The sequence below is a fragment of the Lepus europaeus genome, chromosome 11 (genome assembly GCF_033115175.1).
Source record: "Lepus europaeus isolate LE1 chromosome 11, mLepTim1.pri, whole genome shotgun sequence".
Lineage (NCBI taxonomy): Eukaryota > Metazoa > Chordata > Mammalia > Lagomorpha > Leporidae > Lepus > Lepus europaeus.
In genome coordinates this window covers 73,684,904-73,700,551 of record NC_084837.1, presented here as the reverse complement: position 1 = coordinate 73,700,551, position 15,648 = coordinate 73,684,904, and the positions used below count along the sequence as shown (strand labels likewise).

General features: G+C 51.5%; 1 protein-coding gene across 2 annotated transcripts in view; it reads left to right on the top strand.

Moving 5' to 3' along the window:
• The window catches only part of GNB5 (G protein subunit beta 5), a 37,806-nt gene extending 22,688 nt beyond the window's left edge, over positions 1–15,118 (top strand). The window contains exons 5-11 of one of the 2 annotated variants that reach the window (XM_062205933.1): positions 1,062–1,194; positions 4,097–4,240; positions 6,249–6,340; positions 9,224–9,272; positions 11,773–11,869; positions 12,513–12,679; positions 14,227–15,118. In XM_062205933.1, coding sequence (XP_062061917.1) covers positions 1,062–1,194; positions 4,097–4,240; positions 6,249–6,340; positions 9,224–9,272; positions 11,773–11,869; positions 12,513–12,679; positions 14,227–14,238 — 694 coding nt within the window. In that variant the 3' untranslated portion in view covers positions 14,239–15,118. The remainder of the gene's footprint in view (positions 1–1,061; positions 1,195–4,096; positions 4,241–6,248; positions 6,341–9,223; positions 9,273–11,772; positions 11,870–12,512; positions 12,680–14,226) is intronic. The other variant, XM_062205934.1, reaches the window with a different exon arrangement.
• Positions 15,119–15,648: the final 530 nt, after the last annotated feature.

The following is a 15,648-nucleotide window of genomic DNA, read 5'->3' as shown; positions in this document are numbered from 1 at the left end:
AAGATCAGAGTTGGTGAACTTAGGAGGCTTCCATAGCCTTGACTGCTCATGGTAAGAGCGTCGGGTGATTATGACGTCATAAATAAGAGTGTCAATTGTTAACAACGGGAGTCACTGTGCACCTGCTCCCCATGTAGGATCTCCGTCCTTAATGTGTTGTACTATGAGAATTAACGGTAAAACTACTAGTCAAACAGTACTGTATATATTTATTAAATAAAAAGAGAGATCACAATCACATAAGTTTGTTACACTATGTTTCTATAATTGCTCTTTTTCATTGATAGTTATTGCTAATCTCTTAGTGTAGCTCATTTATGAATTAAACTTGATCATAGGTCTTAGTGGAGAATGGGAATGGGGATGGGAGAGCAAGGAGGAGGAAGAGTAGGAGGGCAGGTATGGTGGGAAGAATCGCTGTATTCCTAAAGTTGTATATATGAAATGCATGAACTTTGTATTCCTTAAATAAAAGGGTTCTTTGGGGGGGGGGGGGAGAAAGTGTTCTCTCCCCACCCTCAAATAAACAACTAAATAAATGGACCTGAGACCTCCTGTCGTGAGAACAAACTGCAGGCAGGGCCTGTGCCACGGCGAAAGTCTTAAAAAGATGCAGCAACAGAATGACCGGGCCCGGTCCCCGGGGACCGTGGGTGGCGCTATGGGGTCGTTACTTTCCCCAGCTGTGGTAGTGATGTCTTAGGGATGCAGGAGAGAGTTCTTACTTTAGCAGATGTAAACGTGAACATTGACGTCTTTATAAGTGAAATTCCATGTCTGTTTGCTCTCAAATGCTTCAGAATTGCTCCCACCAGTAAGACAAAACGTCAGGTTTGTGAGTCCAGGTGAAAGGATTTGAGTGTTTGTTGTGCTGCTGTTCTTTCAGTTTTACTGCAGTTTTGAAAATCTTCACGGTGAAAGTTGGGGGAAGGGCTACCGTAGAGGGTGCTGCGGAAGAGAACGAACGTCGAGACGTCGGCGTGAATGAGCACGTGCGCACGTGTCTGTCACCCCTGCCACTCTGTATGCCTAACCCCGAGACTTCTGTCTTCCTGTGCCAGGGGTTTGGATAATAAGTGCTCTGTGTATCCACTGACGTTCGACAAAAATGAAAACATGGCCGCCAAGAAGAAGTCTGTGGCTATGCACACCAACTACCTGTCGGCCTGCAGCTTCACCAACTCCGACATGCAGGTAAGGAGCCGCGTGGCCCAAGCACTAACGAGCCAGGAGAGGAGGCTTCTCCCGGGTCTTGATTAGGACAGCTGCACCCCAGCAGGTTGCTCTGAGAGGAGGCACCTGTTGCTTCTCTCTGGCTTCAATGATGGCTTTTAGTGAAATCAGAAATGAGAAGCCAGGGCTGGTGATTGCTGGTAGAGCTGAGATAACCTTCCTACCAGACTGAAAATCCTCCTCTGGCTTACTTGGCTGGGGATGGGAAGAGAGGGAATCCTAAGATCGTGGCAGGCACGGTCTCCTGGGCGGAGTGGCGGTGGCGTGATGAGTGCCTGTGCATGCGTGAGTGCCTGAGACTTCCCTGAGCTGCCATCCACCCGCCTCTCTGTGCCCACCTGACACTCAGTTTTAACAAATGCAAAAAAGAAAACAATTTCTGTTGTTACATCAGTGCCCTGCTTCAAATGAGCCACAGTGAAAACAACACAACCTCAACACGTTCACTAAGCTTTTTTACTTTTTAGCAAGTTGTAAAGGCATCCATCATTCATTTAATCAGCAAAACTTCACGGGCACCTGCTACCCACATTGCCAGACACCATGTGACCCTGGCACTGAAAACTCAGATGTGGCCCTCAGAGACCCCAGAGACAAACGCCAGTCACGATTGGACTGTGGGGGGAGCTGGGAGCTCGAGGCAGGATGGCAGTCCCAGTGTTGCTGCTACCAGTGAAGTGGTGGCCAGTGTAGCAGGGAGCACAGCAGGGGGAAGGGAGTGGGTAGAGCCAGATTCTAGAACACCCTAAATGCCTGGGCTGGGCTCCATAGGCATCTGGAGCCTCTGTAGAGGTCAGGCGGAATTGAGTTTGTTTAAAGGAGTTGGGTTGACCAGTGCTGCAGCTCACTAGGCTAATCCTCTGCCTGTGGCGCCGGCACCCCGGGTTCTAGTCCCGATTGGGGTGCTGGATTCTGTCCCGGTTGCTCCTCTTCCAGGCCAGCTCTCTGCTGTGGCCCGGGAGTGCAGTGGAGGATGGCCCAAGTGCTTGGGCCCTGCATCCTCATGGGAGACCAGGAGGAAGCACCTGGCTCCTGGCTTCGGATCGGCACAGCACGCCAGCCGTAGCGGCCAATTGGGGGGTGAACCAACGGAAGGAAAACCTTTCTCTCTGTCTCTCTAACTCTGCCTGTCAAAAAAAAAAAAAAAAAAAAAAAGAGTTGGGTTAAAGCCAGTTCCGTGGCTTGCAGGGAGTCCAGGTGACAGGTTGTTGTTCAGTTGCTGGCCAGAGGCTTGCTCAGAGTTGGAGGGTCTCCAGTGGGCCATGTGTGCACCTGCCATTTCAGCCCACCCAGGAGCCTTGCAGTGACCACGCCCAGATGTCCTTGGGCAGACACATCTCTCTCTTTAGCTGGTTCCCTCTCCAAATGCCCACAACAGCCAGAGGAAACCAGCAGCCAGGAACTCAGCCCACATCTCACATGTGAGCAGCAGGAACTCAAGTACTTGAGCCATTACCTGCTGCCTCCCAGGGTGTCTTTATGAAGCATCTGGAATTAGGAGCAGAGCTGGGGCTAAAACCCAGGCATTCTGATATGGAATGTGGGCGTCCAAAGCCGCATCTTAACTATGACAAACACCTGCCCTCCCGTAGCCCCCTCTCGCCTCCAGGCTCACCTGTCACTCTGTGCGGACCCAGCCTTCTCCTCCAGGACCCTTCTCTCCCCTTCCCTCCGCATGGCCAGCTCTCACTCATCCTTTAAGATCAGCCCAGATGTTGCCCTGCTGGGTTTGGGACCCTGGAGCGTAGCACTTCTCACAGCAGGATAATTCATCATGGTCTTGCCTGCTAATTGAGGTGCAGTCCCCAAGCAATCATCAGAAAAAGTTGCCGTCAAGCAAAGCTTAGTCCATTGAATCTCCTGCAGTAAGGGAGATCCTGAACGCCACAGAATCTGTGTAGTGCCTCACAGTGGAGACATCAGGGAAGGGTGAGCATGCAGGGCTTCAGAGGCCAGGCCAGGTGGTGTGGGGTGGGACTTCAGGGCAGGTAGGAGACTGGTTTAGGACACAGTAGTGAGCCTGCAGTGTTTTGCAGTGAGCAAGCTGCTGGTCTTGGTGAGTCAGCTGTCGGATTCGCTCACGGTCTTTTCCTCCAGGAGCAGATACTTCCTAAAGCAAGCAGCTGTGTCGTTTTGGCTTGGCCTCAGTCTTGTTGAACATGGTACCAAGGAGGGCATGCCTGGCCCTAGGATTGTGTGAACAAAGGAACAGGGAATTAGATGGGTCTCCGTATGACTGCCAGTCCTATTCACCCAAGTTTCAGGAGAACAGAGAACAAGACGCCATCTTGCTGCAAGCCCCCAGGCCTTAGCCAAGTGCCCAGATGTGGTCAGCACGCAGCAAGTGGCTGTCGAGGCTGTGCCATGCGTGTGGGAGCCAGTGGCCCTGAGGAGCCTCGGAGGCTCTGGGAGAGGCAGCAGGAGGAGGGCATGTCTAACAAGAGGCCTCTTGGCCACCTCTGTCCCAAGTGAGGTCCAGTGCCATCCTGTCACCAGGGGCTTGTGGGCCCTGCCCCAGCCCCTTCCTGTTGGCAGGCAGCCCAGTGATTCTGTGTACGTGGTGTCCAAGAACCTCGGAGTGTCTGGCTTGGGTAACGGTGAGAGGTTCTGTCCTCCTACACGCCAGGCAGGTGTAGGGCCCCGTAGGTACCACCATGAGGACACGGGGGTTCCAGCTCCCCAGGGGGACTGATACCGAACACATGACCTAGAGACAGAGAGGGTATGTTCGTGTGGGAGAGAGTTGTGTTTGAACCAGATCAAGCAAGGGTAGGGTGTGTGCTCGTGTGTATATGTGTATGTGTGTGTGTGCACGCCTGTTTTTCCATGTGGCACACTAAGGCTCCCCCGACCCTTGCTGCAGATTCTGACGGCGAGCGGCGACGGGACGTGCGCCCTGTGGGACGTGGAGAGCGGGCAGCTGCTACAGAGTTTCCACGGCCACGGAGCCGACGTCCTGTGCTTGGACCTGGCCCCCTCGGAGACCGGCAACACCTTCGTGTCTGGGGTAAAGACCCACGGGCTCCCCGCGGGGGTCTCTGTCCACTCTGGAGGCTTATGGTGGCGGCTGCTATCCGGGCTGCAGGAATTGTCCTCGGCTCTCCACGGCACCCCCAGTACCTGCAGCCGTGGTGGCGCTGGCTCCAGGCCCTGACAGGGGCCGCCTCTGTTCTGCCGCTGTCACTCAACAGTCCACCGAGGTTCTGGAATGTTCTCCCATGTGAGTGATGCCATGCAGGGTGCACATCTGCCACTTTGCAAGGTGTCGCCTTGCAAGTAAATAGCAGCGACTTAGCCTCTGAGAGCACTGCAGATCCCAGGGCACCGAGCAGGTCCCGGGGCCACTGATGAGACGATGGCACGAAGCCATCCAGCTTTGCAGCTTACGGAACACTCCCCCACTCATCCCCTCCCCGCCACCCCAGGGAGCAGGGAACAGAGTATGAGGCCACCTCAGAAAGTTTGTGGAAATATGGAATTGAATGATAAGCTTCAAAGTGTTTTTAAACCCAGCCGTAGTTTTGTAATAACACGCATATCCCACGCGCTCTGTAAAGCCCCATCTTACCTGAAGGCTAAGTCAGCCAGTGTGGCCACGGAGAGGCAGGGGAGCCTAGCCCAGGCCCTGAAGCCCCTGGGCCCGGCTCTGCTGTCATCCACCACTTGGGTACGATGGCCAAGGCCGACGGTACCTGCCCTCGCTCTCACCAGGGGATGGTGAGCAGTGAATGCGGGAGTTTCTGTTGTCACTAGATGGGAGGCATAAAAATCTCTGTGGATGGCCCGGGAGCTAGAACAGGGAGCTGAACATCTCCACGCAGGGAGCAAGTGGGCTGACCTGGCCCCCAGTCCTGGGGCACCCCAGTCAGGAGACAGTGGTGAGGCAGGACGGTGACCCACACACTGGAGGAACTCCTGCAGCTGGGAGACACAGGTGCTTTGTGCTAGGCTGCCCGGGCCCCGGTCCTGGAATCAGGCCAGGGCTATGTGGCCTCGGCTTTCTTGTCCGTCTGTGTGTCCTCCCTGTACCTTTGTGCAGCTGTGTTTCTCCTCGGCCACACTAGCTGTTTGACTTAGCAACATCACTGTGGAGTGCATTGTCTCTTGCAGAGCGCTAAACGCCATGCTGGTTAGTGTCTGCAGATTTGAGGACCGTCCTGATTTCTCTGACCACATCTCAGTGAAGACGTTCAGAGAGCCCAGGCCCCAGGGTGTTGAGGCTTCCTGTGCTGTCAGCCACGGTCCTTCCTTCCACCTTTGGCTCGGAGTTGAACTGACAACTTGAACACTCATTTCAAGCCCTTATTTCTTCTATGTGACTATTGAGAGCCTACAGTTTTCTGCATAAGCTTAATAACAGGAATGCTTTGCCAGAATCTATCAGAAACACTCTGGAACTCTGATGGTGGAAAACCTCATGTTTGGGATTCTCTGGGTCATGTTAGCAACCCAGGGACAGCGTTTATTTCACAGGTGTCAAGGTGGAGGCCCAGGGAGGTGACCTGCCTGAACTGCCCAGCTGATGGATGGCGGGGCTGTGGCGAGGGCCATGGTACTGAGGGTGCAGGTGGCCCGAGGCACGTGGCTGTGCACCTTTGCTCAGGGCTGCTCAGTTTTGGCACTGGCAACCCACTCATGAGTGTCACAGCCAGCAAGGTCCCACCCACGTACCACCATCCACCTGCCTGACCTTAAGGAAGCAGATGGAAGAGGAGAGAAGGAAGGGAAAAAGGAGAGGGAATTCCCAGGAGGAAGGCAGAAGGCAGACTTGGGGCTGGATGGGGCGGGGTGGCCTCCGCTCAGAAGTGCATCTGAAGAAAGAACACTGAAGCGGGCAGCAGCCTGCCCTGCTCCCTCCCACTCTGTGGCCTAATTCTGGCTTCCCAAGGGTTCAGTGCTTGAGGAGAGGGGCCTTAGGTCTCAGAACATGGTCTCTGTTGCATGCCGGGGACTCGTTCCACCTCCCTGGACAGTCCCTGCAGTGGCCGTAACTCTGGGTACCTTTGCATTCGTAGGGATGTGACAAGAAAGCCATGGTGTGGGACATGCGCTCTGGCCAGTGCGTGCAGGCCTTCGAAACACATGAGTCTGACATCAACAGTGTCCGGTCAGTGAGTACGATGCTCCCGTTTCCCCTCTGTCCTGCAGTGTCGCCTGGCCTTGGGAAATCCTTAGCCCAGGGACCACCTCCAGGCTCCGATTCCTGGACTGAGAAAGGCCTGCCCGGGAAGAAAGGCACCACGGGTCATCGTGGTGGAACTGAACAGGGCTCCAGATCTCATGAAGAATTTTGACTAAACTGCGTGAGGATCAGCTGACATCTCCTTAAATCAGTATTTCTCATCCATTTAGCATTTGTTAGACAAATATTTGTATTTGTATTTGGGAATACAGCAATGAACAAGATAGATAAGGTCTCTGTACCCCTAGAGGACCCAAGTAGACAAAGCCCACATAAGATAAACAAATGTAGACTTTAACAGACTCATAAGTGCTATGAAATAATAAAGCAGGGATATTTCTTAGAGGGAGGTCAAGGAATCCCTTTCTGAGAAGGTAGCTCTCCAGTGGGGGCCAGGATGATAAAAGAGCCAGGCTTGCAGAGTTGGGGGCAGAGCACAAAGGCGAGGTGTTAAGGGGCTACAAAAGGCCAGATGCCCTCGGAAGGTTTTGAGTTGAAGGGAGGTACACAGCCAACTTGATCATGATTTGTTGTTTAACGATTATTTGGGCTGTTTGGTGGCTAGATGTCAGAGATGCAAGAACGGAAGTACGATGGCCAGTTAGAGGGTGGTTGTGTGAGTTCAAGAGAGAAATGCTGGGGCCGGAACTAAGGAAGACGTGGCCGAGACAGAGAAATGGCAGGAATTAAGAAGGTCTTGAAATCTTACCCACCTGCAAGTTAACACGTCACAGGCTGCCATGGCTCACGGATGCCGGTAGAGGACAGGAGACTCCCAGGTCAGAGATGAAGCGCAGTGTAGCCCTTGCGACAATGGCAAGAGCCAGAGTTTCATGCTGGTGCTGGTTCCTGGAGGCCCAATCCCACAGAGTGACAAACTGGGGCAGCTGCTGCCCCGTTCCAGAAAATGCTAGCCTGGAAAGATGAAATGGAACAAATCTAGAAACTACCGCAGATCACCAGTTCAGTTAGCAAGGTGCAGGATGGGGGATATATTGGCTCCTGTACTGAATTAGTGGCACACGGGCTCAGGTGAGACAGGCCCTCCAGACAGGGACTTACACGAGGTCAAATTCCTCCTCACACGGAGGCGTGAGCTGCCGTGAAGGCTCGTTCTGTCTCTCGCGGCTCTGTGCCTAGGATGATGCTGTCAGCTTCCTGGCCACCGGGAACTTGGTCACAGGGACACACCTGGCTGCAGGGAGGTCAGAACTGCAGGTTTCAGTCTGCCGTGAACCAGGAAGAAAATTCTTATTCCCCACTTTCTCAGTGGGGCACCCCATGGGTATTTTGGACGGCACATTTCTTCAATGTAAGGGATTGGTCCATGTCATACATTCTAGCTGCCACAGCCACTGAATTGCAACAGCATCCCCTGGGCTTGGTAACAACCAAAAGCTTCCTGCTTGTATGTAACCACAGCGTTAAGAGAGAGGGGAGTGGATGCTAGAGTCACCAAAAGTCTCCTCCAGGTAAACCACGGAGCCCACGCTGCGTCCCTGAATTTCCTCCCAGCAGCAGGAAGTTGTAGCCTCTGTGGTCCCAAATGGAGTACAATGTAGAAATCATTTTCATTTGACATTGGAACATGACTGTGTCTGATGATCCGTGAATTCATAATGCTTCTGAAGACATAGCGTGCCCACACCGTGAAGGACTGACGAGGAAGACCTGAACTGTTTTTAGCATTCTTCACCCAGCCTTTCTGTTCCCACCCCCTTCTTTTAGACCAGTCTAAGTTAACCGCACAAAAGCAAGCCGCCCCCTCCCTGGCCGAACATTCCGTTCCCTCCCCCAGGTAGGAGAGAAGGCCTCCGCCTCTCGGTTTTGTGGAGCTGAACCTGTAGGTCATTTGAAGCAGTGGGAAGGGAGGGGACACAAGTGGGCATGGCAGAATGAAGGCTGTGCAGACCTGTGTTATAACCCTGCCCCTGGCTTACCGTCTCGCACCTGTATTTCCTACTTGTTGTCGGCCAGAGCCCGGCCAGAGCCCGGCCAGGGCCTGACCAGAGCGCTAGTGACCACCGCTTGCTAAATGCACCATGCCTCCTCCTTTGCATGTCCTGGCTTAGTCTTTGAGACGGGCATAAGCTTTAGTGTCCTCACTTTTCAGAAGGGGAAACTGGAGGCTGGGCTAGACGAAGTCACTTGCCAAAAGTGTCACCTGTCGTCAGTGGACAGTGCAGACATCTGGATGTGGCTCTGCACGGCTGCTCCCGCAGGGTCTGCTGCTGTACCCATCTTCTTATCCCCGAGCTCACAGCCACGTCTTGGGAATTGGGTATTGGATCAAGGGAAGCTACATGTACAGGCGTCTGCTCTGTGTAGTGCCTCAGGCAAATAAAAGAGTACTTCAGAAAGTTCATGGAAAATGAAACTAAGCTTGTTTTGCTTCAAAAAATTATTGAAATCCATGCATATGAGGGGGTCTTCAAAAAATTCATGAAAAATGTATATTATGAAAAAGCATGGACTTCGACATTTTTTGCCCCAAACTAAACTTACCTCTTTCCGTGAGCTTTTTAAAGAACCTTTAAACACATAACACCCCATTTACTTCTCACTAACGCTCCATGAGGCTAGTGTCACCGTCCCCTTTGTACAGGGGAAAAACTGAGACCAGCGGGCCTGCCTTGTGAGCCGCCCCTCTGTCCTCTGTAGCACCTGCCCCTTGTGTCTGTAGAAGTGGAGATTCTGGTTTCGAGGGCCCAGCGTGGGACAGTCTTCCTAGATGTTCTTGATGAGTGTCCAGGCTTGAGAACGACCACTCCAGATAAAGTATTTTCTGCCCGTACTTTGTGTCTGCAGGTACTACCCAAGTGGAGACGCCTTTGCTTCAGGGTCAGATGATGCTACGGTAAGTCGCTTTTTAAAATTATTTTTATCTATTTATTTGGAAGGTAGAAAGAAGGAAACAGAGCTCCCATCTGCTGGTTTACTCCCCCAGTGCCCACAATAGCTGGGGCGTTGGTAGGGACCCAAGCACTTGAGCATCACCTGCTGCCCCCTAGGGAGTTCATTAGCAGGAAGCTGGAATTGGAAGTGGAGCTGGGACTCAAACCCAGGCACTCCAGGTGCCCAGGTTCAATGTGGAATGCAGGCGCCTTTACTGCTAGGCCAAACACCCACCACTATGGTAAGGTTTGAAATTATTGAGAGCTTTTATTTGAAAGACAGCTTTGTTAATATTGTTGTTGAAAAATATCTATTTTCTGGTTACAGAAGTAATGTATATTAAATGAAGAAATTTTGGGGAAACGTTTACTTGAATCTCTCTACCGGAGACACCTCACAGTTGGATTAATCCCTGTCCTTTTTGTTTTAAACAGTTAGCTTTATAATTTGCCTTTTCCCCTTAAAAACAGAGATTGTGAACATTTTCTCATGCTGTTAAACACTCATCTTCATTGTATTTGCTTAATGATTGAATAGAATTCCATGTGTGGACATGCCATCCTTGTTTAACTTCAGTGTGGGGACATTTAGCTTTGCTCAAGAATTTTTTCCCTTCCTCTTGAAAACATTGTTATAGGTAAAGATTTTGCACCTCTCTTATTACTTCCTTAGAATTCTCAGGCAACTTGCTGAGCCGAAGATAGACCCAGTTTTAAGGCTTTTGATACTAATTGCCAAGTTATGCTGATTTTTCAAGAGAAAAGTATCACATATCTTATTAGTAATGAGTTTTAATGTGATTTGCTGCAATGGAAGATACTACAAAGTAGTAGATTGAGAGCTTCGATAATAATGAAAGCTTTGAACTTTTGTATGTCAAAAAAGCGTTTAACAAAACGGCATACATTTTGAAATAATTCTTGCCATGTATATATTAGACCAGCTAGAAATCCTTTAGATATTAGTAGGGCTGCATAGTCAATAAGATGAATGTGCCAGTTTTTTTTTTTTTTAAAGATTTGTTTATTTTATTTGAAAGAGTTAGAGAAAGGGGGAGAAAGAGAGAGATCTTCCATCCACTGGTTCACTCCCCAAATGGCTGCAACAGCCAGGGCTATGCCAGGCTAATACCATGAACCAAGAGTTTCTTCCAGGTCTCCCACATGGATGCAGGGGTCCAAGGACTTGGGCCATCTTCCACTGCTTTCCCAGGCACATTAGCAGTGAGCTGGATTGGAAGTGGAGCAACTGGGACTCAAACCAGTGCCCACATGGGATGCTGGTTCTGCAGGCCATGGTTTTAACCCACTGAGCTACAGTGCCAGCCCTGAATATGCCAGTTTTTAGGAAGATAACATGCAGATTGTTTACAAAGCAGCAAATTCAGAATTATGAATGAATACCTGGAAATGTTTTCAAAGTCATCTATGATCAAAGACATGTAGCTGTAAGTAATCACGTGCCCCTTTTGTGTCTTGTCTCCATCCCAGGGTGGAGACGGTGAGGGTCCTCACCGTGGACCTGGAGTCAGATTTGCCAGCATCCCCGCCCTTGTATCTGCGCATGCTATTTCTTAGAAACTATTTGAAGGATTCTACTCTAGCTACTCTAAGGAAAAATAGACATGTGTGTACATATTTGAATATGATGAATAGTCATCATAGTATTATTTCTAAAAGAAAAATTAGAAACAATCAAAACAGTTAACAGGATATAGCTAAACAGATCTTGATATAGCCACAAAAGGAATATTCAACAACCATAAAAATCACCTCTTTTGAGGGTTAATGATGTGGGAAAACACTCATAACGCAATGTGAACATTTTTTTTAAAGATTTATTTATTGTTTTGAGAGGCAGAGAGAGAGGGAGAAAGGTCTTCCATCCATTGGTTCACTCCCCAAATGACCACAACAGCCAGAGCTGGGCCGATCTGAAGCCAGGAGCCAGGAGCTTCTTCTGGGTCTCCCATGTGGGTGCAGGGGCCCAAGGACTTGGGCCATCTTCTACTGCTTTCCCAGGCCATAGCAGAGAGCTGGGTCAGAAGTGGAGCAGCCGGGACTAGAACTGGCGCCCACATGGAATGCCGGCACTGCAGGCGGAAGCTTTACCCGCTACGCCACAGGGCCAGCCTCTGCCCATTCCATTTAAATAGACAAACAGTAGTACGATGGAAGGAAACAGCCCAGACATTAGTAAGTGCCTGTGGGATGGAAAGTGACTCGTTTCTTTATGCGTTTCTGGGTACTGCTCGGTTTTCTACAATGAACATATGTCCTTTATTGGAAAAGGAAAAAAGTGGGGTTTCATTCTTGGCTTTAATGCTGTGCTGATCTGTGGAGATGAACAGGAACTGAGGGGTGAAATGGGAGAGGAAGCTATTTCCCCTCTAGCTCCTGGCACTGCCCGTGGCACAGCGAGCTGGGACTAAGGGCCACCTTCCTGTGTCTGTTTGCACCCAGTGTCGGCTCTATGACCTCCGCGCGGACAGGGAGGTGGCCATCTACTCCAAGGAGAGCATCATATTCGGCGCCTCCAGCGTGGACTTCTCCCTCAGTGGTAAGGTTTTCTTTCAGAAACTTGCCAGGGAACAGGAGCCAGGCCCTGAGAGGGACCCCACCCACTCTCAGCAACTCGCCCCATCCCCTCATGCTGTCCGTGATGTCAGCACCTCGCATCAGCCCTACCCCCTCTCCATACTCACAACCCAGAGGTGAAGTGTGTGGGTCCCTTTCTCAGAGCTCCTCGCCCCACCCCCTGCAGAGCAGGGCCGACAGTGGGTGGAGCCGGGGCAGAGCTGCCAGGCACTCATTGGACCCGTCCTGGACACGCCCCCACCGGGATGCTGCTCCTGCCTGCTGGAGCTTGATTTTCTACCTTTCAACTATAGTTGGACAAGGCGTCAACTACAGCAGGCCTGACAGCGATGGGTCTGTGCCGGCAGTGCCTTCCTCCACGGCCCCCTCACACTGGGCACGCATGCACACACACACGGCACTTCCGTGGCGCTCTTCCCACGTGGTGCCACAGTGATCTGCCCCTCATCTTCCTCAGGCGGCCTTCTCCCTTTGAATGCCCAGGGCCGACACTGTGCCTGGTGGACCCCCATGGCTGCAGTGAGTGAGTGGGTGGGTGAGAATCATGAAAGGAACAAGAGGAAAGAAGGAAGGGGTTTCATAACCCTCCTCCCATCCCTTGCAAGGTCGCCTGCTGTTTGCCGGCTACAATGACTACACCATCAACGTCTGGGATGTCCTCAAGGGGGCCCGGGTCTCCATCCTCTTTGGCCATGAGAATCGCGTCAGCACTCTGCGGGTTTCCCCGGACGGCACTGCCTTCTGCTCAGGATCCTGGGATCACACCCTGAGAGTAAGAGCCGTGTTTCTGTTCTACTTTGTGTGAGGAGAGGGAGGGCTCAGAGGAAGCCAGGATGGGCTGGCGAGCCACGCAGAGATGTCGGTCCGGCCCTGAGCTCGCCGCCAGAGTGGGCTGCCTGGGGAGGCTGTGAGTGCCGCGTCAGAGCCGGCAGCGGGCCCCCAGGAGACAGCTGGGAGGGCGCTGTGCGACCCAGTGGTCCAGGAGGGGCCCCTTGACCCTGAAAGTCTGAGCCTTGAGATTCAAGCCTTTGGCAAACCAAGGCTACACATCTCTCCTGTCTGTGTTGTAAGGGTCGTGTCACGACTCCTGAGCCCCTGAGATGCCATGCTGGTGTGTGTGTGATGATATGCCAACACCTGTGTGTGATGCTGTCAGTGTGTGTGCAATGATACGCCGATGTGTGTATGTGTGGTATGCCATGTGTATGTATGTGATACACTGATCTCGTGTGTGTAATATGCTGACGTGTGATGATACACCAACATGTGTATGTGTGATGATGATGCTGATGTGTGTGTGTGATATGCTGATGTGTATGTGTGATGATGCACCAATTGTGTGTGTGTATGTGATGATACGGCAGTTGTGTGTGGATGTGTGTGATGATATGCTAACATGTGTGCGTGATATGCCAATGCCCTTGTGTGTGTGATGCTATGTCAATGTGTGTATGTGTGATATGCTGATGTGTGTGTTTGTGATATGCCAATGTGTGTGTTTGCATGTGTGTGTGTTTCTAGGAAAAGTACCCTCTGGCTCCCATCAGATTCTCAAACACAGCTCCATGAACTGTCTCATGTTGGCTCCCACCCCCCAAAATAGCACCAAGTGTCCTGTTGAATGCTTCCCTCTGTGCGGAAGACCCGAAACTTGGCGGAAGCTCCATAGTGTCTCAGACGAGGAGAGCAAAGTGTGTGTGAGCCCAGGGGCCTGGCTGAGGGCACGTCTTGTGCCGGAGGGACTTAGGGTTGCACGCGTTTGTCACAGGACAGTTTTAAGGCTGCTGGACACAGTAGGAGGAGAGGGGCATCGCCAGCTGTGGCTGCGTGCTCTCTAGGTTGTCCTGAGACATGGGAGTCTTTTCTCAAGGGGATGAGTTGAGTGGCCTAGTATTAGGGCAAAGAGAAAAAAGAATTTTTGCAAAGTTCCTGAAAATAACACAAAAGTTGCCTGCGAGTTCACCTGCCCTGGGCAAGAGAGGCCTAAATTAGCTCCGTGAGCACGGCAAACTCTTTGCGTTCGGATGCTTCCACTCCTCAGTCTGAGACTTGCCTGGGAAGGAGGCCACAGACGGCCTCCAGACCAGCAACCAAGGAGGCGGGGGAGTCAGGCCCCCAGCAGCACCTTGGAGGTGCCAGGGCCAAAGCATTTCCTTGTAAGGCATGTGAGTGCCCTTTGAATGGAGTGTGTATATGTGTGTGTGCACACGTGTGTATATGAGCAGACCCATTTAATCTCTTTAAACTCAGGTTTTATGAGCTGCTAAGTCCCAAGGGACTAAAAATGAGGTGTGTGTGTGTGTGTGTGTGTCTTCACAGGTCTGGGCTTAATCATCCTCCCTCAACGCGCACATGTGCACCTGAGGACAGAACGTGAGCGCTTCCCTCGCCAGTCCGCGTCACTGCCCGCGGAGCTGAGGGCCTGCTGCGATTTCGCTTACGGGAGCAGCTCCCAGGCTCAGAGATCCCTTGGCATCCCCAACGTTATTCTGCCAACTCGCGCCCCGGAACATGGCCATGCGAGCCCAGACAGCACGGTATTTCTCACGTTCGAACACCTTGGGACGTTTGTCTGTTTTCACGGCTATTCCGAATTATCCTGCGCCCACTTGTGAGCTTGCCAGTAGGATCCAGGAGTTAGGATAGTCTGCAGTGTTTCCTTCAATCAGATTCCTCCACAGAGCACTTTAGAAGCTGCTGGTTCTCAGCGAGCGCCATGATGTTTGGCCCCTTCCTCTGGAAGTGCTGATTTTACGAACTGTGTAAGCCGGGCTGTGTTAACTTGTCTGCGATAGAAGAAAAATTTCCATCCGAATGTATTTAGACAGAAGTCGCTTTTTAAAAAATGTGTTTTTGTCGTGAAATATCTTTTTCGGCCTCCTGTCGTCTTTTTTTCAGATAGAACATCTTTGGCCCCATGAATTTATAAATGCAGCAGAGATATGCGAAAAAAAAAAAAATGGGTACAGGTGTTTGGTCCATGAAACGTGTGCCAGTGTGCCCTGTCCCTGTGTCCCTGGGACGTGGCATGCACTTCATTTGAGGGCATGTTTGTGACACAGGCGCTTCTGCGAGCGAGCAGCTCCCTCCTGTGTGGGAACACGAAATGCAAATGCATTTACAAATCTCTGAGTCGGTGGAATGGAAACACGCGGGTTCAAGTGCATCTGATCCATATAAATTGTATTCATACGTGTGGCACTGTCATTGTCATTGCATACACAGATTGATGGGTAGGTCTGGAATAATAACAATAATCCTTGTTGCTCCTGTTATTGAGACAAAGATAATAGAAGACTATCTCTTGTCTCTATTTTAAATCGAGCAAGTTTTTCTGGAAGAGACCAAGTGCTTCTTGTTACTGGCTTCCTTCTTATTTTTAGAAGACTCCTCATTCAAAAAGATGGCATGCATTCCTTAGGGGTCTAAAAAGTCACCTCGAACAGCAGACCTCATTCCCAGCTGAAGCTTGCCCAGGGCGGCCGGGCCCTTGCCATGGGCTGTGTGTGTGTGTGTGTCCTGCGAATGGTCTGGTCTCTCTCGGCTCCGCTCTAGTCCTGCCAGAGTCCTTGTAGCAGTTGTGGCTTTGCAGGCCCAGCCCCAGGCCCTGGTCCTCAGCAGCCCCTCCAGGATCAGACCCGGCACAGCCTCAGACAGGCCTGGACCTGCCGCTCCTGTGAGCGTCGCGGGCTGGGCCTGGCCACCCTCCAGCCCGCTTGCTCCAGGACTCTAAGGGGCAGG